This window comes from Mytilus californianus, unplaced genomic scaffold (genome assembly GCF_021869535.1).
Source record: "Mytilus californianus isolate M0D057914Y unplaced genomic scaffold, xbMytCali1.0.p SCAF_13, whole genome shotgun sequence".
NCBI lineage: Eukaryota > Metazoa > Mollusca > Bivalvia > Mytilida > Mytilidae > Mytilus > Mytilus californianus.
Window position 1 is genome coordinate 33,202,776 of NW_026262615.1, and position 26,595 is coordinate 33,229,370.

The 26,595-nt window shown below is 32.0% G+C and overlaps 3 protein-coding genes across 3 annotated transcripts; 2 read left to right on the forward strand and 1 right to left on the reverse strand.

Annotated features, from left to right (window-relative positions):
• Positions 1-5,408, reverse strand: LOC127723531 (uncharacterized). The gene is made up of 3 exons (XM_052230172.1): positions 5,102-5,408; positions 3,893-4,045; positions 1-2,516 (listed from the first exon to the last, which is right to left on the reverse strand). The coding sequence occupies exons 1-3, from the start codon at positions 5,352-5,354 to the stop codon at positions 2,299-2,301; spliced, it is 624 nt and encodes a 207-aa protein (XP_052086132.1). The 5' UTR covers positions 5,355-5,408; the 3' UTR covers positions 1-2,298.
• Positions 5,409-7,487: 2,079 nt separating this feature from the next.
• Positions 7,488-10,386, forward strand: LOC127723806 (uncharacterized). Its single transcript, XM_052230540.1, has 2 exons — positions 7,488-7,636; positions 8,577-10,386. Exon 2 carries the CDS (start codon positions 8,580-8,582, stop codon positions 10,248-10,250), a length of 1,671 nt encoding a protein of 556 aa, XP_052086500.1. The 5' UTR covers positions 7,488-7,636; positions 8,577-8,579; the 3' UTR covers positions 10,251-10,386.
• A 7,011-nt stretch (positions 10,387-17,397) lies between these two features.
• Positions 17,398-21,043, forward strand: LOC127723532 (uncharacterized). Its single transcript, XM_052230173.1, has 3 exons — positions 17,398-17,697; positions 18,630-18,782; positions 19,341-21,043. The coding sequence occupies exons 1-3, from the start codon at positions 17,427-17,429 to the stop codon at positions 19,592-19,594; spliced, it is 678 nt and encodes a 225-aa protein (XP_052086133.1). The 5' UTR covers positions 17,398-17,426; the 3' UTR covers positions 19,595-21,043.
• The last annotated feature ends 5,552 nt before the right edge of the window (positions 21,044-26,595 follow it).

Consider the following 26,595-nt stretch of genomic DNA (forward strand, 5'->3'; position numbering starts at 1 on the left):
TTAGAAAGATAATTTTATTCTTTACATCGATTATAAAATGTCCATTTTTGATGACTGATGAATTAAGTATCTCAATTAAAAAAAAACATATTTGCATAATTTATAATACATGTAATCTATCCTCAAAGTAAAACTAACTAATCACCTAGCATAGCAACCATATTAGATCTGGTGGACTCTTATAAGTATCTCTGAAAAGTTATTTATACATGTCTTGAATTTAATGACTTTCTAATTGAAATTTTTTTTCTGATTTAATTTTCCAATAAGAAACTAACTTTTTTTTTTTAAATTGTATGTTGCATATACATTTCATAAAGAAATGGTAAATATTAATTTATCGTACTAAAATGAAAATGAATGATTCTGGTATATACATATGTACAAAACTTGAGTAAAAAAGGTTATAAAAATAATTACAAACGACTTTTCTGTACATATAAGTAATGTACACACAGTCAATTACACATTATATAACAATTGATATGTTCAACTACACAAAAAATGGAATGTATCTTCTACTGTTTTATTGGAAAAATAATTACAGTAGCTAATTTGCCTTCTTTTTACTTTTAGGCCAAATATACACCCTTGATATATAATGACAAAATGCTGTTTCTTATCTGTTAATTCTGTGCATTTTAACTGACTAGTTAAAAGGATTGTTTTATACTGCACTCTTTTGTAAAAAAATTGAATTGGTACTACATGTATCTTCACCAGTTAACTTTTTGATTTGTGAAATTCCCCTTGTCAGCTATTATTTGTATGAAACAATATCAAATAACTTAGATCCAAATATACATAAATCCAAGTTGTAGGCTGTGAAAGCAAAAATAATGCAATTATACAAAATTATCTCCCTTTGATCAAAAATAAATTGTTAAAAGTGTTTTATTCCTGTATCATGTGTATAATTCTTCAAAGAGAAAAATGTCAATGATAAAAACTATTTCTACAAGATGTGCTAAACTTTAACACATTAGAATATCTTTACAAAATGATCAAAGAATTAAAATGGCACTTACTGAAGATATATACAATGTGCAACATATAAAAAGCCTGAACATATATATGACAGCTGATATATTTCATTTCACATGCAATTAATACATGTAACATATTACAACCTATACAAAATATACTAAATAATACCACAATCATTTAAACATTTACATTTTTTCTCTATAAAATTTGATTTTGTTTAAATATTAATGTTAAATAAAAATTGAAATTTATTTAAATTAACAGTTTGCAATATAATGTATGATATTTTAAACATACATGTTCACATTTTCAATGAAGACAAAACCTAGAAACTATAAAGACTTTTACTTTCTGATATTTTTTACTGACTAGCCTATTTAGGGAAGAACATAAAAAAGCCCTTTAAAATAAAAACACCTGAAAAAAGATATGCATAATGTGAATATATCATCTGAAATTTGTCATGTTTTCTTAAGTAAAAAGTAAAAACAATTTGATGCAAAATTTGAAAAAAAAAATAATCCATTTATCCATTTAATCAAATTTCAATGAATTTATACAAAACCCAGTGTCTCGCCTACTTTTGCTGTTAATCGCAGGCTCAACAAAAATGAGATGAGGAAAAAATTTAATAAAAATATTCCTCTTGATACAATTTTTTTATTGTAAGAAGCTTCTGTCCAAGTTTGGTAAAAATCCAGGATAGTTTATGAATCTAATAAATGTTTTAAAAAATTTAACTGCAGACTGTATGTAATGTTAACTGGAAGAAAAACTAAGTCCATTTATAAGTAAAATATGGATAAACAAGTACAAAATTTTAATAAAAATTTCCTTCTAGATACTAGCTTTTGATCATAAACAAACTTCTGTCTATGTTTGGTAGAAATTCAGGATAGTTTGAGAAAGTTATTAAAATTTTAAAAACTTTAACCACAGAGTGAATGTAATGTTTCCTGGCAGAAAAACTAAGTCCATTTATAAGTAAAATATGGAAAAACAGGAATTTTTTTTTTACAAAATTTACTTCTGGATACTATCTTATGATCATAAACAAGCTTCTGTCCAAGTTTGGTAGATATCCAGGATAGTTTAAGAAAGTTATTAAAATTTCAAAAACTTTAACCACAGAGTGAATATTTGTGGACGCCGCCGATGACGACGACGGAATGTAGGATTGCTATGTCTCGCTTTTTCGATAAAAGTGGAAGGCTCGACAAAAATCAAGTTGAAAAATTGGTATGTTAAAATAAGTTTTGTTTTTTATACATTGCTTGAGAAAGTGTCTTTTGAGAGATAAGTATGAATGGTCTATTTGTAATAGTTTTTGTGAGGATAATCCTCCCTTAGTTCATTTTTGATGCTCCTGCCAGCAAGCAAGAGCAATACTGCTGCTATCAGTGTGAAAATGATGGAAATAACAAAAAATCCATATCCCCATGATAAATAGTTCTGGTCTGGTCTCGGCATCCAGCCTCGATCTTCTTTTTTCACTCCAAATAAAACCATTTCTATGAATCCCACCAGCACTGAAAAAAAATTTAAATTATAATAATGTATACTTATATATATATATAATATACATACATGTGTTATCAATATTTTATCTTGGATTAATATATTTTTTAATTCTTCTAGCTTCGGTAAGATCCAGAATTTGACATATTGAACATGTTGTGAAGTCATTCAATTATTGTTAGACTGTGCGACATGTATGATATCATTTGCTTGTTTCTTTTTTTTTTTCTGGGCTGTTGACTCATTGTATATAATTATATACCTTAAATATCATTTACAAGTGAGAGGTTTAGCTAGCTATAAAACCATGTTTAATCCACCACTTTCTACATAAGAAAATGTCTGTACCAAGTCAGGAATATGACAGTTGTTTCCATTCGTTTGATGTGTTTGAGCTTTTGATTTTGCCATTTGATAAGGAACTTTCAGATTTGAATTTTCCCTTGGAGTTCAGTTTTTTGTTAGCTTACTTTTATGCACTTTACACATGCTCCCATTTTTATTTTACCATATGCTTAAATGTTCCCTATGATCTTTTAGCATCATGGTAATGTGATGTTACATGTATCTACGAATGTGTTGCTATCTGAATACTTTTCTTATTGATGCTATAATATTTTCTTTTTAAATGCTGCTATTTTAAAGTTACTTGTTTATCAGGATTTTATATAAAATTGGTTGTGACACCACTGGTATTATCTAAGCTGCGTCAGATAGAAATCGACCTTATGCAAATGAATATCAATACATCTGTTAACCTCTTTCCGTTTGAAAAATCTCTATGAAAAGTCTGTAAATGTGTGAAAATTGAGTTGTTATAAGAACCCTAGCCTACAACACAGGCCTAAGTTCATCTTTTATCTCGTATTTGAATGTTCCAAAATCAATCAAAGTCTTATACATGTATGCATATTTCTATCAGATGCAGCTCATCTGTTGAAAACATTGTAATGTGTGAACTACTGCAGGGGTTTACAAAGACATTGACTACCCATGACAGTGACATGACAGTGAGTCTCTCAGAGTCTGTTAAGGTGGTACCCAACACCTTGACTAATATTAATTTGGCTTGTTTAATTTTCCTAAAATTTTGACAAAAAGTTTACTTTGACCCTTTGACAAAAATATAAAAATTTCGAATAATTTGAACCAACCACTTTATCAGAAAAATTTCACTGGTTATATAGCAGTTTGACAAACACTAATTTTGATCATTGAGAAGCTTAATATTTCCTTAACAATACAACGTGATTAAAACGTTTAGTTGATTTTTACAGAGTTATCTCCCTGTAGTGTTAGGTACCACCTTAAATTTAGATAATTTGTGAAATTGTTTATTTTGATTTCAAGCATCATATATCAGATTATTATCCTTTTTAATACTCACCAACAAAAAAGTAGACAAAACTAATTCCCATGAGGATAACTTCCTTCAGGTAGTACGGCAAACAGTTCAGCACCATAAGAATGAGAACAAATGTGATGATGACATGAAACAGCAGACATACGCTGACCATAACTTGACATACAATAAACCATGCTGAAAATTGATAAATCATACAATAGTTTCCTAACATACACTGACTATAACTTGACAGACAATAAACCATGCTGAAATGATAAATCATACATTAGTCTCCTAACATACACTGACCATAACTTGACACATACAATAAACCATGCTGAAATGTAAATCATACATTAGTCTCCCAACATACACTGACCATAACTTGACATACGATAAACCATGCTGAAATGATAAATCATACATTAGTCTCCTAACATACACTGACCATAACTTGACATACGATAAACCATGCTGAAATGATAAATCATACATAAGTCTCCTAACATACACTGACCATAACTTGACATACGATAAACCATGCTGAAATGATAAATCATACATAAGTCTCCTAACATACACTGACCATAACTTGACATACGATAAACCATGCTAAAATGATAAATCATACATTAGTCTCCTAACATACACTGACCATAACTTGACATACGATAAACCATGCTGAAATGATAAATCATACATAAGTCTCCTAACACACACTGACCATAACTTGACAGACAATAAACCATGCTGAAATGTAAATCATACATTCATTTGACATTAGTCTACTAAAGTCCAAGATTAAATGGGGGAGGGTCAGGATCTTAAATCAAATTTAAAAAAAAAACAAAGTTTTTGACAGAAATGCAACAAACTCAAAAGTTGTCTATTAGAATAAAATGATTGCATTTTCCCATTTCCTCATCTGCTTCTTTTTTTTTTATATAGATCTGTTCTAAACTCAAGGCTTTTAAATATTTTTTTTTTATTTTTTTCAGGAATCTTGTCAGTTGATTTATTTGTCAATAATTTTGTTAATGTTAAACAGATTAACATGTACCTTTAAAATTATTCGGGTGGAGAAACAAAATTGTAGGAAATAAGGTATATATATATTGTGTAAAAATCACTTCCGGTATTTGAAAATGGACAGGTAAACAAATAAACTTTGTGGTATCTGCCATGTGAATTTAAAATATTGGCTCTGTATATTTGTGTTACAATCTGAAACTAAAAATAATTCAGGCTTACGTGGTGATAGCCATTCCCAGATTGGTCTGTATTGGTCAGAAAAGATATACCAACAACCAAGGTATCGTTTTCCATTGTAGTCCTTCCAAAACGTGTAGTCATTGAAACAAAACTCCCATAATCCGCATTTGACAAATCTGTTTTCAGATTTAGAAAAAGATTCTATCCAATACGGGCTGGCGAATGATCCAACCATAAACGCCACAGCCGCTATTGCGAAAATTAAACCAATTACCGATTTCTTTTCGGCCATTTTAGTAGTTTACCTGCTTCGACTGTTATTGAACAGGTGCGAATTACATCTGTAAAGATAACTGTAACGTAACCGGGAACCAGTATACAATGTCATTCTCCAGGAATGTCAACAACCTGGACGAATCCAATACAAACAAAAGGTAAGTTTTTCTTTAAAGATCAGAAAATGTAAAGAAAAAAAAAACACAACAGCAACAGTTGAAAAACTAAAAAGAAAAATTTACAAAAGAATGAAAAAAATCAAAACACAATAAATCAAAATGAAAATGACATCAAATAATTTTATAAAGAAAAAAAAAACACAAAAAAATAAATCAAGAGCAAATTAAAACATTATCGATCAAGTTGTTACGATATCAAATTTAAATTTAAAGTTATTTTGAGTAGCTGCTATATATGTGCTAATCAGAGTGAGTAAAAATAAACTGTTATTGAAACAACTCGAAGGAGATGAAGGCGATGAAGCATGATCATGGTGATGCCAATGAGACAACTTGTTTAACTATCCGCCTGACCAGGGACAGTTTATATACTAACTATAGTTAGTATAGACTGTCCCTGGCCTGACTGAGTGACCATTGGACCGTTGGAAGGTGTAAACAAATTAAGGTCAATACCGTCTTCAACAATGAGCAAAACAAATACCGTTGTGAATGTGTATGCAATTAAAGCCCTGGAATGACAATTCAAAGGAGAAAACGTTTTAAAGAATTCATGTTGCCCTCTATATAAAAATAAGGAGATGTGGTACGATTGCAAATGATACAATCTGTTTTGTTATTGTCAATGTGTTGCTGTCTCTTTGGTGTATGCATACATCGCGTTCCTTCATATAAACCTATCCTTATTGTTTTTCAGCGTAGTTTTTATTCTCTTTACTTCTTGGCAAGAAGGAAAAAGCTAGATATTTTTTCATATTCTTCACTCATACAAATAAAGAAACGAGCTAGCAAGACTTGCTAGCTCGTTTCTTTATTTGTATGAGTGAAACATATGAAAAAAATATCTAGCTTTTCCTTCAACATGTTCAACTTGACTTTCTGTCATGTTAATGGAATAACATTAACATTAACATTATATTAAAACTGTGTTTTATAGTAACTTGGTTTAACTCTATTTACTAGGATAAATGAAATACATGTACGTTGCATATAAGATATATATTATGTTTGCTTCGTTCAATTTAAGCTAGTAGGAACTACAATAATTAAAGAATCGCCGGGGATTTTTGATTTTTTGATTTTTTGGTGTTTTAATGCCACTTTTAAGCACCGCTTTTGGGCTATTTCGTGGCGGCCAGTTTTTATTGGTGGAGGAAGCCGGAACCGCCGGGGATGGTACCGTGGTAGGAAGTTAGTCTCGAGTACATTTAAATGGTAACATGTACTTGCTTTTTCTCCAATATAAGCGCACAATATTAAGGAGAAAGGGAAAAGAATGGTCGGCTCGGAATTAGAATAATGTAACTAATGAATAGCATGTTTACAATCCATCCCAGCGCATCGGTCTAGTAAGAATAATTTGAAGGGTTTCTATTCACATCACATAAACATCAATTTCATTTAGCTCCTCCCCCTCCTCCTCATCATCATCTGGAGAAATTATTCCGATACACTGGCTCCTATTTAACCCACTAAAAAGAAACACGCTGATAAAAAGCATTGTCTATCAAGTTCCTTCAAAAACATCTAATTTTAAAAGGAGACATTTAATAACACAATGTTCGGTGATTTTGATTTTTGATTTTTGGTGTTTTAACGCCACTTTTAAGCACCGCTTTTGGACTATTTCGTGGCGGCCAGTTTTTATTGGTGGAAGAAGCCGGAGCGCCCGGAGAAAACCACCGACCTTCGATAGGAAAACTGACAATCCTAGTCAATTAAGATTGGAGTCGAGTGCACCTGCACGAGCGGGGTTCGAACTCACAACCTCAGTGTTGACTGGCTAGTGATTACAGTAGTAACTACTTAGACCACTCGGCCACCGAGGCCCCCCAATGTTCGGTGAAAGTAATAATCTGTATTATAAATGTACACAAAATACTTCTTCTGACATGTCTCTACAATAGGAAATTTAAAATAGTTTGTGTGAGAGCACAAAACTTCGTTATGTATGTCATAGAGATGCATACTTAAAATACTAAGAGTGTTTGTTAATCGATTAACCGTGAAATTACATTTAACGATCTATTCTGTTGATACATGTAAAACGGTAGATTATTTACCTTGAAATAAGAAGGATATTTTTTGTAAATTATATCAGGACATCTTTAATAAAACAGTGAGTAGAATAAATTTATTACTAAAAATTTCCATTGCATTTTATTTGAAGAAAACATTCAGTTTTAATTTAGTTGTAAAGAATAGAAATCTCTATGAGGTATACTGCAATAGCATTTAACAAAGGATATTATGACTAATCTGCAGTAAGCACCAAGAGTCGATGCTTTAATAAAGGGAAGTCCCTACTATATGTATATACCCATGGAGGTCTCGCACGGTCAGTGGAAATACTAGAAACGACTTTATAAACTGACCTTCGAACAAATGATGATTGTGACAATATTTTCAACAATAAGTAAATATAGAAGACTAACAAGTAACAGACATAAAAAATCCGGTAGAAATCTAATAGACTTGTGGGTTAGGTGAGTTGAAACAGGATAGCTGCCCGGTATTCAATACTGAACTAAAAAGATATCGATATTTAATAGAATTGTGCAGGCATAGTCATGATAGTATTCTTGTGTAAAATGTAATTTGATATAAACATAATGTGTATGAATTATACAGTTCGTACAATGTAGGATGTATTAACGATGTAATTCGATAGAAATATAATTTGAACGTATAATTATAATTCTAAAAAAACGTACTACTTCGTTTCAAGTACATATCAGAACTGAATAATAAAATATCATTACTTATATATATATATACGCTGTAGGATTTTAAAAAATAGTTTGTTTGTTTTGAAATGACCAGTCAAATGATCTACATGTGTATTACTTGCCTTTTTGTTTGTGTGTTTGCTTGCTTGTCTGTCTGTCTGTCGGTCTGTCTGTCTGTTTGTTTGTTTGTTTGTTTGTTTGTGTTTTGTTTGTTTGCAATGTTGATGCTTGTTTTTTTCTAAATCTTTTTTCTGCGTTTGTCTCCTTTCTTTGTTTGTTTGTATTGAGAAAATTTGCCCTTACTTGTAATCCTTGTTTAATATATTGCAGGAAATGGCGGACCAGTTCGAGTGCGAACCTTGCATGAAAAGAAAGAGACAATCAAAAGCAAGCAATTGGTGCTTGCAATGCGAGGAATTTATGTGTGCAGAGTGTACGGCGAGTCATAGAAGCATGAGAAAGCTTCAACATTGTAAGATAATAGAAGCCAAAGATATTCCTCTCGTTACAAACATGAGTTTACAGAGTTGTAACAAACATGGGGGTCTACTACTAAAGTTATTCTGTGTAGACCACGATGTCATGTGCTGCCCGGAATGCGTGAATGAAAATCATAAAGGTGGCTTCTGTAGGAATGTAATGCATATCGACGAGGCATCTACCGGAATAAAAACGTCACATATTTTTGTTGAATCAAATAAACAAATTGATCATATCATTAAATCGCTGAATGGACTTAGAAATGAATTGTCTTCTAATATTGAAAATATTGAACTTAATACAAAGAAAATAAAAGAAGAAATTGCGAATACAAAAGAAGCCTTGATTCGGCATATTGAGTCGCTTGAAAAGGTTATGTTGGAAGAACTTATACAGAAAACGCAAGCATATTTGAAGCAAACAAAACGAAGAATAAAAGAAACAGAAGAAATTCTTCGATTAACAAAAGAACACGCAGACGCATTTGACTTCGTCCAGAAAAACAGGTCTGAAAGGCAAGCGTTTTTATTAATTCACAATTCTAAAGAAAGTTTAACTCGAATAGAAGATAGAGTGGCCAAACTTGATGGTAACTCTCTGCAGTTGCAGATTTCTTTCGTTGGAAGTTCCCTCGAAGATGCTGCTACAGAAATAGGGAAGCTAGATTTGATAGAAACAAAACGGACAAATCCGTTTGCGTCGTCTGTTTTGCGTCATTCACAGTCTTTTGTCGGAAGGAAAAGTTCAGATTTCTCGTTTGTTTTTCTGAAAGAATTGGATCTTAAACTGTTAAGTGCGTCCCCCAATTACACAATTACAGGTATGGCCATATCTGGAGAAAACGAACTCATGTTATGCGACATCAAGAAATCCAGAATAATATTATTTGATACTGCAGATATCTACCGCAGTTATATCAAATTGTCGGACAAACCCTGGGATATAGCCTCGCTTGGACAAAGTAGTGCAGTTGTTTCATCACGTGACGTAGACAGCATACAGTTCATAGACCTAAAAAAAATGTCATTAATCAAGAACGTTAAAGTCAGAGATAGTTCAAAGGGAGCTATTGCTACTACTGACGAAAGCATTTTGGTTGGAGCCGATGGTAAAATACACGTGCTTGATCACGACGGCTCAGGAATGAAAATAATCACTGTTCCAGCTGAAGGCACAGTCAGTTACATTTGCACTCCTTCCGTCAACAGCATTTGTTTTTGTGATGGATCCGACGAAACAAAATGCGTAACATTTGACGGGGATCTAGTTTTTAGCTACCAGTCTCCTGAGCTCGTGAAGACCAAAAATGTTACAGCTGACAATGATGGACACATATACATTGTCGGAGAAGACTCTCACAACATTCATCATCTGTCACGTGACGGGAAGTTCATAGATATTGTCCTCTCAGACGATAATCAGTTATACTACCCAATAGCGATTACCTTCAGCAAAGACTACAGTAAATTTTATGTGGCATGCAAATTTTACGACATACGTGTTTTCAATGTCAAGAAACGTTGACTTATGATTTCCGCGGACAATAGCGCATCACTGGTCCATGCTTGGACATTTTATTAGATTTAGTGCTTTATATGTTTTGGTGATGGTCAAACTGAAAGTTCTATATCTTTGTAATTTACTGGTAAATAAAAGCTTATCAAAGATAACAGGATTATCATTAATTACGCCAGACACACTTATCGTCTACATCACACTTATCAGTGTCACTCGATTCATACAAGTTGCAGAACCAAAATCAGTGGCTTAGAAGGGGGGAAGGGGGGAGGGGGTTCGTAGAGGTCGAAAACAAATAATGAAATCTCACGATTAATGTGATTTTTTTATGATAAAGTCGTCCAAAAAAATGTTCGCATCGCTACGCTCGGCGGTTTATATACAGTTTTATAAAATTACGCCCCCTTTTCGAAAATCTAGTATCCGCCCCTGAAAATCATTACAAAATTCAGCAGCTTTTATAAACGGTGTGGCAAATCTGACTGAATCCCTTTGCACGTTTGGGGGGGATAGTGATGAACCGAATGATTTTAACATTTTTAACAGTCAATTTAATTTCAGAAAAGGGCCACATTGTTAGTTCATGTCATCAGAGTATAGTATAAGGTATTCATCAGATACTTATATTGATGTCGAAAAAAAAAGAAAACGTCACGTTATAAATTCAATTCGTCCGAATCGCTTTTCTGTATTCATCAGGAACGCTCAAAGCCGAATATTTGAAAGCCAAGGCTGTATAAGAACCGAAACCGTTGAAAAGCTATGTGACCAATAAGGACCCCAAAATAATAGCAAAATCCGTCTAAGGACAATTTTGTCTGAATAAGTTTACTGTACAAATTATAAATTCTTGTTCTCATGTTGAAACAAAACATCCACCAATTTGTCCATCCAGCTGTCCATCTGTTTTATGTATTGCATATCACGAATGAACATAGATTTTCGTTATACACATTGTTAAATCTATTGAAAGCAAAGAAGAAAAAGTAACGTTGTGCTTTTATTGATTTCCAAAGAGCGTTTATTCTATTCAGAAAAGTTTACTTTTATGCAAACTGTTGAATAATGACATAGACTGAACCTTTTCCGAATTATTCAGAACATGTCCAAAAATATTAAGTCACTTATGACTCATAATAATTAGAAACCAGTCTTTTCATCTATGCGGTTTTCGATAGTGAGAAAACCTATCTCCTGTTTTATTTTCAGTTTATCTTAATGATATAGAAGATCATTTCGAGAGTCTGAGATAGAATATAATTAACTGGTTTGACATCTAAAAGTTCAAATATGGAAAATGATCTCACAGTTTACTAAAAGATATATGTTTTTGGGTATATGCTGATGACACTTTTCTATTAGCAGAAACAAGCTCTGATTTACAGAATATGTTAAATGCTTTCTCAACATAAATGTATATTGTGAAAATAGAAGCTGATAATTAATTTAAAAAAAAAAAAACATGCTGTAGAATTTCACAAATTTGATTGTTTTAATCAACGCAAGAAGAGATTCTGTTTCATTCAACAAGAACATATGTATACATGTATAAAAAAGGCACGAAAACAATGTACACTTTCTTTATAAAGTGCAGACAAAACCATCTATCTATTGCAGAGGGTCTGGGTGGGGTTTACATGATAGAGAATAATGGGCCAATACTACAGAAAAATGGACCCCAAAAATAAAAAATACAGAAAAATAGGCCTAAAAATAAAGAATAGAGAATAATGGGTGCTAAAATATAAAGAATAGGAAATAATGCATGGGCAAAAATATAAAGAATAGATTAAAGAATACAGAAATATTAAATGACCCCCTATCCAGATCCTGAATGAGGGACAGTTGAATATTTTTATAAAGCAGTATTGCCAACTCTCAATTTGTTTTATGTAGCCCAGAAATATGGGGTTTACAAATTTTGACTGGTTTGGACGTATATATCCGACTCAGATTTCGTAAATTAATTCTACATCTTAAACAAAGTATACCCAAATGTTATTAGTTATGCGAATTTGGTACATATCCGATATCTTTGAAAACAAAAGTATATATGGTAAATGTCTGTGGCAGATTATTTTAAAATGATAAAGAAAGATGAATATCTTGAACTTTTATTCAACAACTTGACTATTTATGGATTTCAAAAACCAGTGGCTTGTCAATGTAAAATATATTCTAAACGGAAGTGGAATGTCAAACATATAGTTATGCAATTTCTGATGAATGGGTATCATAAAGTGTTGAACAAACATTAAAAGATCAATATAAACTGTCGTGATTGTCAGATATATATATAGATGTATGACCAACATAATTTTTTTTTAAAACAGAAATTAAGTTTGAGAAATATTCATGTTTTTGCCAATTAATAATTTGTATAATTTGTGCAAATTTAGATGGGATAGCTACCGATTGCCAGTTGAGACAGGAATATGGTATGGTCCGGCTTTCAAGAGGCAATAGAGTATGTCATATAACCACCATGAGTGTTACAAAATCTTAGTACATACACATTTAATGTTTTATTAAATTCTATAAATACTGTAAAAAAAAATAGAAGCTGTGTAAATTTATCAAAGTCTTTTAGATAAAGGTGAACTTATGTACTCTTAAACTATGCCAAGTCAGGGGACTTGGAGCCTGGTCGTTGGTTCATGTTTGTCTTTCGTAAATTGTTTTGTAACAGTTATTAAATTCTCTCTCTCTCTCTCTCTCTCTCTCTCTCTCTCTCTCTCTCTCTCTCTGCTGATTGTCTGTTAATTTAAATAACAGGTCAACCATAATACAAATCTACACGTGCAATAATATACAATTACAGTCTTTTGATGAGGTAAATATGTGGTTTTATTGACTTTTGAAAAACTGATATTCACTGAGGCCAACAGTTTTTTCAAAAGTCAATTCAGGGGCGTAGCTACCTTCTTAATGAAGTGGAATCACAAACTAAAGGGGCGAGGGGTCTGGGGCCGCCCAAGGGCCCAAGTAGGTCCAGGGCAAAGCACTGGTAGGGGGGCAAGGGGGCGAAGCCCCCGGAAGCTCCGCATATATAGCGTTTCAAAACAATCACAACCGAAATAAAACTTGGACATTTTTGTTGTGGTTTTTTGGTCAACTATTTGTTTAACTTCGAGCCGAATGAAGACTTAACATTGTCGCTTGCGTTTTTTGTACGTGAAAGCTTTTAAAATCACGGAGATTTGTTCCATATGCTAGTATTTGTATTGAGCAAAGTAGTTTTAAAAAAACAAAAAACAATAAACATAAACACAATACTATATGTGGAGTTTCTGTTAGCAAAAACATCATGGATACCAAATACTTGGTGGACACATTCTCATATATTTTGCTGAACATATGTATTTAGATGTTTAAAAATTTTGTGGGTAAACTCTACAAGAGAGAGATGGGAATTTCGAATTTTACGTAGTTAGGAATATTCGAAGTTGAAATTAATGAACTTTTTCAGAGGAAATGGTACTTTGATCACGATCTTTTTCATGATCTGCGTTTTTAATTAGCCAGCTAATTAACAAATGCATATGCATTCGACCAGTTGTATGGCAATATCTAGATGTTAACAGTGAAGGTACGTGTAATAAAAGTTTGGTGTATTTTTCGAACAAGAATCAGCAGTTTAGTGTCCTACTCAGACAGACAGTTCTTTTTTTTAAATTGAATGACCTAATAGTCCAGTAAAAATAAAAACGTAAAACATGTACTGGAAAATGTGTACTTTTTTTTTATAATAACAGCAGTTCCCAACTTCTCATCTACTAGTATACGGAAACTATTGATTGATTGAATGGTTATTAATGTCCGGTAGCAAATATTGCATGCACACAGGAGAGATACGTTGACGTGATGTGAAAATGAACTATTTGTGTTGTCAAGACCTACATACTTAGTCAATATTGAACAAGTTCACAAGGTAACAGTCATTATTCCCGGATCGATACGAGTTGAAGAGTCTTCATTCTAGTAAGATGTGTGCTTTGGGGCGAAGCGGAAAATAATAATTTTCAAGTTTTTTTGTTAACCCTAAAGGGATTACGTTTTTTTTTTTTTTTGCACTCAAAGCGAGTATACGGTATGGTTGTGGTACCAACAACTATGTAGCTGGTATTTTCTAAACAATGCCCGTAATATAAAAAGTTCCTCTAAGTTTACACCTGTTGTATGTATATTTATCGTACACATATCTGATGTTCAGTAGTCGTCGTTTGTTGATGTGGTTCATAAGTGTTTCTCGTTTCTCGTTTTTTATAGCGATTAGACCGTTGGTTTTCCCGTTTGAATGGTTTTACACTAGTAATTTTTGGGGCCCTTTATAGCTTACTGTTCGGTGTGAGCCAAGGCTCCGTGTTAAAGGCCGTACTTTGACCTATAATGGTTTACTTTTTTAAATTTTGACTTGGATGGAGAGTTGTCTCATTGGCACTCATACCACATCTTCTTATATCTACTTACAGGATTAAAAATTCCACTGCATGTGTATTCCTCTTGCTTTTATTCTTTGTGCAGTTTTTAAAATGCATACATAGAAAGACCAATTCCTATATGTTAACTTTGTCCCTCACTCTCTCTCTCTCTGTTTTTTTTTTTTTTTTTTTTTTTTTTGTGAAAACGACGTGGATGCACGTGCTGCCGTGCCTCCGGGTAGCTACGCCCCTGCAATTAAACCACATATTTACCGAAACAAAAGACAGTAAATGTTTTATTCCATATTCCGAGAGAGTACAGATAGAAATGTATGTCATGACAATTATTTACCAAAACTAATTGTACATCAACCGATTTTAACATAATTATACACGTGAAAGCACGCGACGTTTTGCGCGGTGAATATACTTTTTCCGCAGGTGAATATGCTTATTTATTCAAAATCCCATTCATATAGAAAAAAAACCTACTAAAGTTCTATCCTTAATATGGAATAATTATTCCATATTGATAGAACTTTTATATTTTTTTTTTCTATATTATTCCATATTGATAGAACTTTAGTAGTTTTTTCTATATGATTGGGATTTTGAATAAATAAGCATATTCACCTGGGGAAAAAAGTATATTTAACCGCGCAAATTGTCGTGTGCTTTTACGTTATGTTAAAATCGTTTGATGTACAATTGGTTTTGGTAAATAATTGTAATTATATACATTTCTCTTGGTACTCTCTCGGAATATGGAATACAACAATTACTGTCTTTTGTTTCGGTAAATATGTGGTTTTTACGCTGGCCTCAGTGAATATTAGTTTTTCAAAAGTCAATAAAACTACATATTTACCACATCAAAAGACATCAATTGTATAATACATAAAAATTGAAATTCGTGATGTCCCTTTGGTATCTTTCGTCTCTCTTTTACCTGTGATTACACAATTTTACAGCCTCTCTCCGCTTCAACTAGTACCAATATCCGGTTTCGCTTCCATACGATGAATATGAAACCGAAAAAAGAAAACTGAAAGTATTGTCTTTGTGGATACACAAAAACTGAAATCATTGTCTTTGTGAATAACAAAACTGAAACTAGCCATCGCCTTTGTGAATAACAGAACTGAAATTAGGCATCGTCTTTGTGAATAACAAAACTAAAACTAGCCATCGCCTTTGTAAATAACAAAACTGAAATTATATATATTAGTCATCGTCTTTGTAAATAACAGAACTGAAACTAGCCATCGTCTTTGTGAATAACAAAACTTGTGAATTAAAAAAAAACTAAGTAGCAGTTTTTGTTATGGTACAGACGTAATGGTAGTGATTGAAGTGGCAGTGGTAGTTGATGGAAAAGTACGCCACGGTATATTTGTAGCAGAAGCAGCACATCAGCAGCTACATCAGCAGTAGTAGCAGCAGAAACAGCAGATGCAGCAGCAGCAATTGTAGTAGTAATAGAAATGGTAGACTAGCACCACCACAATCAACAAAAACTACAATGTACAACAACAATACCACCATCATTGTCTTAATTGGACAGCGGCCGTGTAACAGCACACCATACAAGAACAAACTATAGTATATGCAGATTGTGTCTGTAAATAAATCAAATATTGAACTTGAACTTGCTCTATATTAAAGAATGGCAATTAACTTATAAATTAGAATATTCTTTTTTTCCAAAACAAAACTGTCCAATCTTGATAGCTCAATATATAAGGGATCTGTCATTTGTACTCTTTTGGAATGAAGTCAATGTCCTTGAATGGGGCGTCGGATAAATGGTGTGGTCCTAGATTCAGAAAGGATGGGTTTAAAAAAATTTGTTAATGTTATTAACGAGAAACATCATGATCGTATTTCTTTTAGATTAGATTGGTACCAAGAATTTGGTGGTTCTACTTATATATAAGAATTGTACATTTCTTCTGAATAAAACCCCTTAAAGCTATAGGCTTTGGTCGACATATCATAAATCGATCTCATAATTCTTGTCACTGTCCTATTTTCTTATTTTTTTGTAAAGGTGATTCGAGTGATTACGTTTAGCAATATTTAGACTTGAATGTGCGATTTCTGCCTGATTATCAACTTTTATAAAAGGGAAGCCGGTACAATTACAATGTAATGTACATGTACCTACAAGATGATTCAGATGCTATTATTCGCTCGCTCAATTTAAAAAAAAAAATCCTTTAAACTGGCTGAGCTATCATATAAAAAGAAGATCTCTTCGAGTTTAGAGACCAAATGACACAGAAATTAAAAACTAGGTCACCGTACCAGAGAAGGATCCAGCCATTTTTAAAAGGGGGTTCCAACCCATGATAAAGGGAGGGGTGGGTTCCAACCATAGCTAGGTCCCCATTCAAAAGCATTGATCGTCAAAAAAAGGGGGGGTTCCAACCCTGGATCCGCCACTGCGTACGGCCTTCAACAAAGCCCATACATGACATTTACATTATTTGTTATATAATTTTCAAATTTCATTGATTTCTCCAAAAACCTGTATTGACGTAATTGACGCAAATGTAAAAAGGGTTTTAAATTTAAGATTGTCTCAGTAAATGTGTCATACCATTATAGATTTAAAGATTTACTGAAAGGCCATCTCATAAAAGAAATTACAAATTTTTTGACGCGAAAAAAATATAGGAAAGGTAATCCAGTCATGATTGCTGTGCGCCCCTATTGACTTTTGAAATAGAATAGCCCTTACCTGTTGCTAAATTTCAAAATGGCGAAATCAAGAGGCGACTGGCTACTCGTAGCAGGGCTAGTTTTTTCGGGATTTGCCCTTCTTTTTCTTGTGATTGGTTTTGCGACACCACATTGGTTGGAACTGGACACTAAGTTTATAACAAACAGTGGGTTTGAAAAGCTTGGATTGTGGGAAGCGTGCTTTAACAACTGGGCATATTACAGAGACTATACAGGCAAAACATACAACGGTTGTTGGTGGATATTCTCCTACGAATATCGTCCAATATGGAGTTATATCAACCCTCGTAAGTTTTCTTTATATTTAGGTAAAACTGTTTTAAAAATAATAGAGAAAATTGTCGTTTTTATGACTGTACCTGAAAATACCTGTGGGAGAATCCATTGTTATTGTTTACTTCCGGTATGTTAAAAATAAAGGAATCATTCTTGTTTGTCATTTTTTCTGTGTTAGTTTGTGTCATGAACGACATTTACACATGGAATAATGCATGAATTAATCTGCTGTCCCTGGCTTTTATATAGGTGGTTTGAAAATTCAAATAATTCGATTTTTAGTGGATGACCATTTGTTTTTAGTATATTTTGTGGGGGGGGGGGGGTAGTCAAGAAATAATTATGCCTCTTGAAAGGCTATTTTAATTTTTTGATATGACGCCTTCTGTAGAGCATTGAAGAATTTAATAGAAAAACAGCCTTTCAAGATGTCATAATTATTTTGAATGCCGTGTGTGTCAGGAGAATTTTTCATATTAATTTCCATCTCACATCAATTAATTACTTAATTTATTTTTGTGGATTGAGGAAAAATTTGTATTTCTGATGTACATGTATGTGATTAGTTGTTTTGCTAGCCCAAATAACAATAATGACGTCTTGAAAGGCTGGTATTTTTATCATCTTCATACAAAATGTGCTTTGCCCAAGGATTTTAAACTCCAGTATAACTACATATAGAAGCAATTCTTAATATTATTAACAAATACAATAATTAGAAAATTGTGATACATGACAAATGTTTTAATGAAACTGTACTGGAATTTTTAGTTTTATTGGATTTACCCGTGGAATCCAATGGGTCACTGGAATCCAGTGGAATTCCAGTGGAATCAACTGATATTCCACTGGAATTCCATTAACATTTTCTATTGGACATGTCTCTTAAAAATCATATTACATCTATAACAGAATAATGTACATGTTTTATATTTATTTCTAGCATGGTTCCTTGGGATCCAAGTAATGATGACTCTGGCTTTACTAGCAGAGATTTCAGTGGTATTACTGGCAACTTTGTTCCTGATAGGATGTTGTCCAGGGAGAAATAGTGTCTGTGGACTGTTTATTCTTGGCGGTATAGGATTATGTTCAGGTACAGTACATATATATCGTATGAACAAAAGAAAAGGTTTGGATACCTCAATGTGACAGCAACCTAACAGCAAGGAGATCCAGAAGTTAACTTTCATGTACATGTTCACATTCATTTTAGAGTGTTTATAACAGGGACGCTTGTTATTTATAGCCATTAATACAATATGTACTGATAGCAGCTATTTTATTCCCTTAATTGTTTGAAGGATTTACTGGTTTCAGTGGTTTGGGAAGAACTGCATTAAAATAATTTTGAATGATGTTAAGAAATTGTATACATTGTTGCATTTAGATATAAATGTATATGCATTTACATATTTTTATGAATTCAAGTGAATTTTATTCTTGGAATAAAAATATCCCTGATATAGAAAATATAAGAGTGAGGTGGATAATATTAAAGGGATATTCAAAGTCGATGACAAACTCACAATGCCATGGCTAAAAATAAACCAAAAATCAAACAACAGTTTACAAAACACAACATAGAAAAATCTTAGTTACTGAACTAAGATGAATTAATAATTGATTATATTTTTTCTTATTTATTTTTTAGGTATTTTGACAGCCATATGTACCGTTATATTTGGAGCCAAGTCGGTTGTGGACAGACAGTGGATAGAGAATCCAGATAAAAACTTCCTGTCCTGGTCATTTGGATGTGTTGTATTTTCTGGTTTCCTGATCTTGTTCGGTGGAATGTGTATCATTGTATCTGCTCTACAGGTGCGATTAGCAAACCAGTACAGTCACAGGTCCAAGCCATACGCAGGATATGAAGCTCGACATGAACCTCCTTATTACTCATAAGAGGTCAAAGGTCAAACTTCAGACTTCAATTTATGTACATCTTTTTTATTTTGAAAAAAAATGTATTTTATGTACAGGTGTCATTCTTGATCTGATTGATCTTCAAAGATTCATTTACATTGGTTGTAGTAGACCCTTTAATGATTTTTATACATATACATTTTGTACATGTACTTAAAAGGTTTTTTAAATGAATTTTAGAGATTTTTTTTAGGCAAATTGACATGAGTTCTTTTGATGTATTTTAAGAAAGATTTGTAGTACAAACAAAGCTTTGAAATATCGAGAATATATAAAGATAAAAAAAAATGCTTGATGCAAAATGCATTAAATAATTGACTGCCTAAAAAAATTGTCCTTTAAACAAGATTCCATCTTCATACATGTATATAAACACTTGCTCTGTATTTGGATAAAATACATAGATGATATACTATTTCTATAGCATCCTAAGTTTTCAAAAAACCTGCAAACAAATTTTATATAAGCATTCTTTTGAAACCTTTCCCACTATTTTTTTAATTTGTATATACATATCAAATGAAAAAAATCAGGAAATATGTGTAAATACATTCCAATTTTTTTTTATATCTAAATTTTTTAATAATTATTTTGTGTAATATATTTGTAAATACATAAGCCTCTCGAGACAGAGTCTCAACTGTCATGACTGTACATATTCATCTTAATAAGCAAGATTATTATATATTTCTAGATTGTGTGATGTATCATAATATCATGTGCCATTGTTCTATCTTTTTACCATGTTGAAATATGTATTTTATTTTAAGGTACTAGTACTAATTTAAATTTGATGAGTTGTGTGAAACATACCATATTTACTTTAAAAAAAATTATGAGTCCCAGCATGTAAAAATGCGAATTTAGAAAACATTAGTGAGTCTCGTACGAAAAGGAAGATTTTTGCTCTCATCAAGATAAAATGCTGCTTAAGAATCCCTATTTTAAAATATATTTGTTTATTTCTCCTGTATATGACTGAATTTTTGATTTTTAAAAATAAAATCTCTTAAAAACTTCAAAATAAAATACTATAAAATATTTCTCAATTAGAGATACCATGTTTCATTGTTTATAGAAACGGTACTGCAATGGAATGTACAAACTCATTTAGCTAATGTTATTACCAGACTTGACTGTATAAAGTAAACAATACTACAAAGAATAATATTACTTCAAATATGTTAAAACTTTGTACTTTGTAGTCAGGGATAGAATTTTGATATATCGGTACTCTGAATATTATACATGTATCTCTCATAGTAAGTGCATCTGTTATGTCAATTTGACAAAGAATTCAAATCACCAGTCATCATTCTATTCTTTTAAAGGGAAGCTACTGTACACAAATTGAGATTCAGACAAAAATCAATCTTTCTGTTATTCAGGGTGGTTGCTGATGATTTTACATTAAATATTAGTTGTAAATTTTGTTATTGATATTTATTGTTGACTTAACTTTTTCACAAGAAGTCATGTGATCATCTAATGCCATATGAAATTTTCAGGTTTACATATTTATAATTAAAAAAGTATCATACTTCAAAAAGGTAAAATACCTTAAATTATCAAATTAATCATACAAATAGTTTTAGCAATACTGGAGTTCTAGGAAAGAGGGGATTGAAAAAATTGTAAAATGTGACATGTTTTCGATATATCTATGTAACCTAAGTTGGCTTTCAAAGGCAGATTAGGCAAATTGAAATTTTTAAACAGATTTCCACTGAAAAAATTTGATCACACTGTTACATTTCGATTCCTTTCCTGCTGAAAACCTATTGTCAGGTGAGGTTATCCACAAAATCATATTTCATGCAGTCAACATGTTGTGGATCTCGAATATGTATAAATTTATGACATAGTCATGTGACTTACTTATACATATCCAAAAAATTACGACAGGATGACAAAGAACACTTCTTGATATTGATCGCAACATTTTTAAAATGTTTTCAAATATTATGCTTTGAGAGTTCATGATGAAGGTTAATCCAGAAAAAGACTTTGAACCCTTGAATTTCAAAACGTGCTGTTTTTCAATTATTTTTTTTTGATATACAAAGGGAGACAACAAGATTAAATTTGATGAAAGAAACATTCATTTGGTAAAGGTATAACTGCTTGGCTTATTTTATATGAATTGCATATTTGTATTCAGATATCTTTTTGAATGATTTTTTTCCCTTATTGTATTAATACTATTTTTGATAGCATTAATTAGATATGGGTTGTTAACAAAAAAAAAACAAAAATAGAAAAAACAAAACTTCTTTTGAAAATAAGAAATTCATTGACACTAATTTGTCATTCTTGGATTCCACTGCTAACCATTGGAAACTGTATTTGCTGATAAATGAATCAAGAAAAAAGTTATATATAGCAGCATTTCAACATTGTTATTTTTTCATCGCTCATAGTAGGAAATTGTAATTGTTTCAGGTTATCTCTTTGAGATTTTATTTATTAATGGAAATACTGAAAAATTTGAAGACAAAATTGAAAAAACTACTGAACTATTCGAAGTACATATGAAACAGCTGTATTTAACATGAATTTACTGTAAATTATTAAAATAATTTTGTGGGAATAATAATAAATAACAGTTTTGTAGTATAACACAAATATTATAACTTGTACACTAGTATTTATATTGTGTGGGTCTTCATTGCTCTTTTCAGATTGAAAATTCCTTTCAATATGTTCAATATAATCCATGCATAATTGAAAATAAAAAAAAAAAACACATTTAAAATTTGTTATTGTTGAGTTATGATTTATTCTGAAAGGAAATTGTAAACCAGACAGAAACATATTGATACAATTAGAACATGACTAGAAATCTGGCCTATACTAGCATGACTTTATACTTGCTAAATCACCAGAGAATAGTATGTAAAATAAAATTGAGAAAAGCTTTAGATACCAATGTTGTAGACATTGATTGGACCCAGTTTTCAATCAAACTCTCAACCTTTAGCATGCAAAAAGATCAGATGCTGTTAATATTCCTGTGTAACCCCAACTTGTAGAGTATTTTGTATATCACAATGACTTTGTTTGTCTATTCGTCTGTTTATAAGCGCATATTTCTCAGCTGTTCTATAAAAGATTGATTTGATATTTGACCTAGAACTTTATAGCATTAAGTTGTACTGTGTCAACTATTTTTATAAGTAGTCTTTTGGTAGTTGACATTACTTTGAAATTTTACTTATGGACCACTGGGCATTGCCTTTTATGCCCTGGTCCCAGCAGATGGGGCAATTAGGTTCGCCATTATTTGTCTGTCCTCTTTACCACCCAAAATTAATTTCTATTCTTTACTTTACCTCAGTCAAATGTAATGAAACTTATGCATAATGCTTATTACAGATATAAGAAGATGTGGTATGAGTGCCAATGAGACAACTCTCCATTCAAGTCACAATTTTTAAAAGTAAACCATTATAGGTCAAAGTACGGCCTTCAACACGGAGCCTTGGCTCACACCAAACAGCAAGCTATAAAGTGCCCCCAAAACTACTAGTGTAAAACCATTCAAACAGGAAAACCAACAGTCTAATCTATATAAAAAATGAGAAACGAGAAACACTTATGAACCACATAAACAAACAACAACCACTGAACATCAGGTTACAGACACAGATCAAGTTATAATTTGAGTGGCCTCACTTTCACCATTCTTGAGTTATGGCCCTTTATAAATGGACAAAATGCTAAATTTTATGTTTCCGCACTCTAACTTTAGTTTGCCTTAACAAATGTTACCTAACTTATATATACAACGCTTATAAAAGCCAAACACAAATAAAATTCGGGTGGCATCACTTTCAGTATTCTCCAGTTGTGTCCTTTAATAGAATAAAAATTGGCACTCTTACTTTACCATGTTTAATACATTGACTCTTGCATATCTACAAGCTGGGGCATCTGTTTATCTTGAACACATTCTTCTTTTATTTGTTAAAGCCTAGTTACCAGTGATGAAATTCTTTGAATAGCATTTCTTGTTAAGATTTCCATTGTAAGTTCGAATATAGTAGGATTCTTTTTTGTCTTGCTTGCCACAAAAGTTTCAGAATAAGATTTATTGATTAATTGTTGTTATTTAATAGAACTTTCAACACTCTTTACAATATGGATCATCATGGCGACCACTTTTAATTTAGGTGTAATACCACCAAATCATAGTAAGTCACATCCGGTTGCATAAGAAAAAGGGTCGAAAACAAATATTCCCTTGAATTTGACAGTTGTAGGAAATTAATCCTATATTTTATTGCAGTAAAAAATTTCTGATTCATAAACATTTATCTTGGGTGTTTCAAAGCACCATTATTTTTATGCCCCCGCTGTAGCGGAGGGGGGATTAAGTTTTACCCTTTTCCGTCTGTCCGTCCGTCCCAAAGTTGGTTTTCGTTCTCTTACTTTAGTTTGCCGCAACCAAATGTTATGAAACTTATACACAATGCTTATTACCACTAAATACAGATCAAGTTTGAATTTTGGTGGCGTCACTTTTACCGTTCTAGAGTTTTGCTCCTTTACAAATGGAAAAATTGCATAAATTTTTCGTTTCCGGTCTCTAACTTAAGTTTGCCTTAACCAAATGTTATGAAACTTATACACAATGCTTATTACCACAATATACAGATCAAGTTTGAATTTTGGTGCCGTCACTTTTACTGTTCTATATAGAGTTATGACCTTTACAAATGGAAAAATGTTAAATATCAAGTCATTTTTATACGCCCGTTTACGGGACGTATTATGGTATACCATTGACCGTCTGTCCGTCTGTCTGTCTGTCCGTTTGTCTGTCTGTCCGTCGTCAACATGTCAGACATTAATTCAAAAACGCTTTAACTAATATGCATGAAACTTTGGTGAATTGTTTATATCTATTGACGTGAGCTCCCTTTCATTTTTTATAAATTTCAGATTTACCATTTCCAAGTTTTGGGGTTTTATTCATTAAAAAAGGGGGGATTTTCCAGTTTTCGGACAATTACTCATAAACAATATCACCAATTTGCATGAAACTTTTGTGAATTGTTCATATCTATTGACATGAGCTCCCTTCCGTTTTTTATAAATTTCGGATTTACCATTTACGAGTTTTGGGGTTTTATTCATTAAAAAAGGGGGGATTTTCCAGATTTCGGACAATAACTCAAAAACAATTTCACCAATTTGCAAGAAACTTTGGTGAATTGTTTATTTCTATCGACATGAGCTCCCTTTTGATTTTAATAAATTTCAGACTATACGTTTCCGATTTATGGGGTTTTATTCATTACGAAAAGGGGGATTTTCCAGTTTTCGGATAATAATTCAAAAATGCTTTCAGCATTTTTTATGAAACTTTGGTAAATTGTTTATATCTATTTTTGTAAGCTCTCTTTTGATTTTTATAAATTTTCGATTTTACATTTCTGAGTTGTAAGATTTTATTTGTTTATAGTCTGACAACAGATTTACTAAGTATTGCGCAACAGCACAGTGTATTGCACAACAGCAAGAAATCTTTCATATAACCAATTTCAAGTTATTTGACTACATTTATTCAGAAACCTATAATATATCAAATATTTAATTACAATCCAAATTCAGACCTGTATCAAGCTTGAATATTGTGTCCATTTTTGCCCCAACTCTTCAGGGTTGGACCTCTGCGGGCGTATCCAGCAACGCTCAGCGAAGCAGTTTATTAAAATTGGAGTAACTGTTATCTTCCTTTGTCCATGATTATAGTTGAATCAACTACAATCAATGCTTTAAACAATGCAATTTTTAATTTTGCCTACCACTGATAAATTAAAGCAATTTTTACCCTTCATTTCTAAAAATATTTTAAAGTCTTCTTTGAAAATTGGAGTTATCTTTCTTTGTGCATAATGGTAGTTGAATCAACTACAACCAATGCTTTATACAATGCAATATTCAATTTTACTTGCTACTGATAAATAAAAGCAATCTTTACCATTCAGTGCTTACAAGCACTTTAATTACCGTTCTAGGGTTATGCCCCTTTACAAATGAAAAAAATTGCTGAATTTTTCGTTTCTGTTCTCTAACTTGAGTTTGTCTTAACTAAATGTAATTTCTAAAAATACCAATGTCATTATTCAAGTAATTTTTAAAATTGGAGCTATCTTCCTTTGTCCATGATTATAGTTGAATCAACTACAATCATTGCTTTATACAATGCAATGTTTAATTTTGCCTTCCACTGATAAAACAGAGATCAAGTTGAATTTAGTTAATGTCACTTTAAACATTATTGAGTTATGCCCCTTTATAAATCGAAGATTGCAAAAATTTTAGTTTCCATTCTGTAACTTAAGTTTGCCCCAACCAAACATTATGAAACCTATACACAATATTCATTACCTCAAAACTAACATAATGTACAATTTTTTTGTTTCCGTTCTCTAACTTTAGTTTGCCTCAACCAAATGTTATGAAACTTATACACAATGCTTATTACTACATAATACAGATTAAGTACGAAATTTGGTGGCGTCACTTTTACTATTCTTGAGTTATGTCCCTTTATAAACATAAAAAATGCTGAATTTTTTGTTTCCGTTCTCTAACTTGAGTTTGTCTCAACCAAATGTTATAAAACTTATACACAACCGTTCTAGAGTTATGCGTGTTTACAAATAGAAAAATTGCTGAATTTTTAGTTTCTGTTCTCTACTTAAGTTAGCCTCAACCAAATGTTATGAGATTTACACACAATGTTTATTACCACAAAACTCAGATCAAGTTCAAATTTGGGTAGCGTCACTTTTACCATTCTTCAGTTATGTCCCTTTATAACTGTATGATATGCAAGCGGGGGCATCATCTGTGTCCACATGTGGACACAATCCACATTTATTTTATTTAAAATAGAATACAGGGGCATAACTGCCGTTAGTCACTTTAACCACGTGCCTACACATAATTTTTTTCACATTTTTTTATTT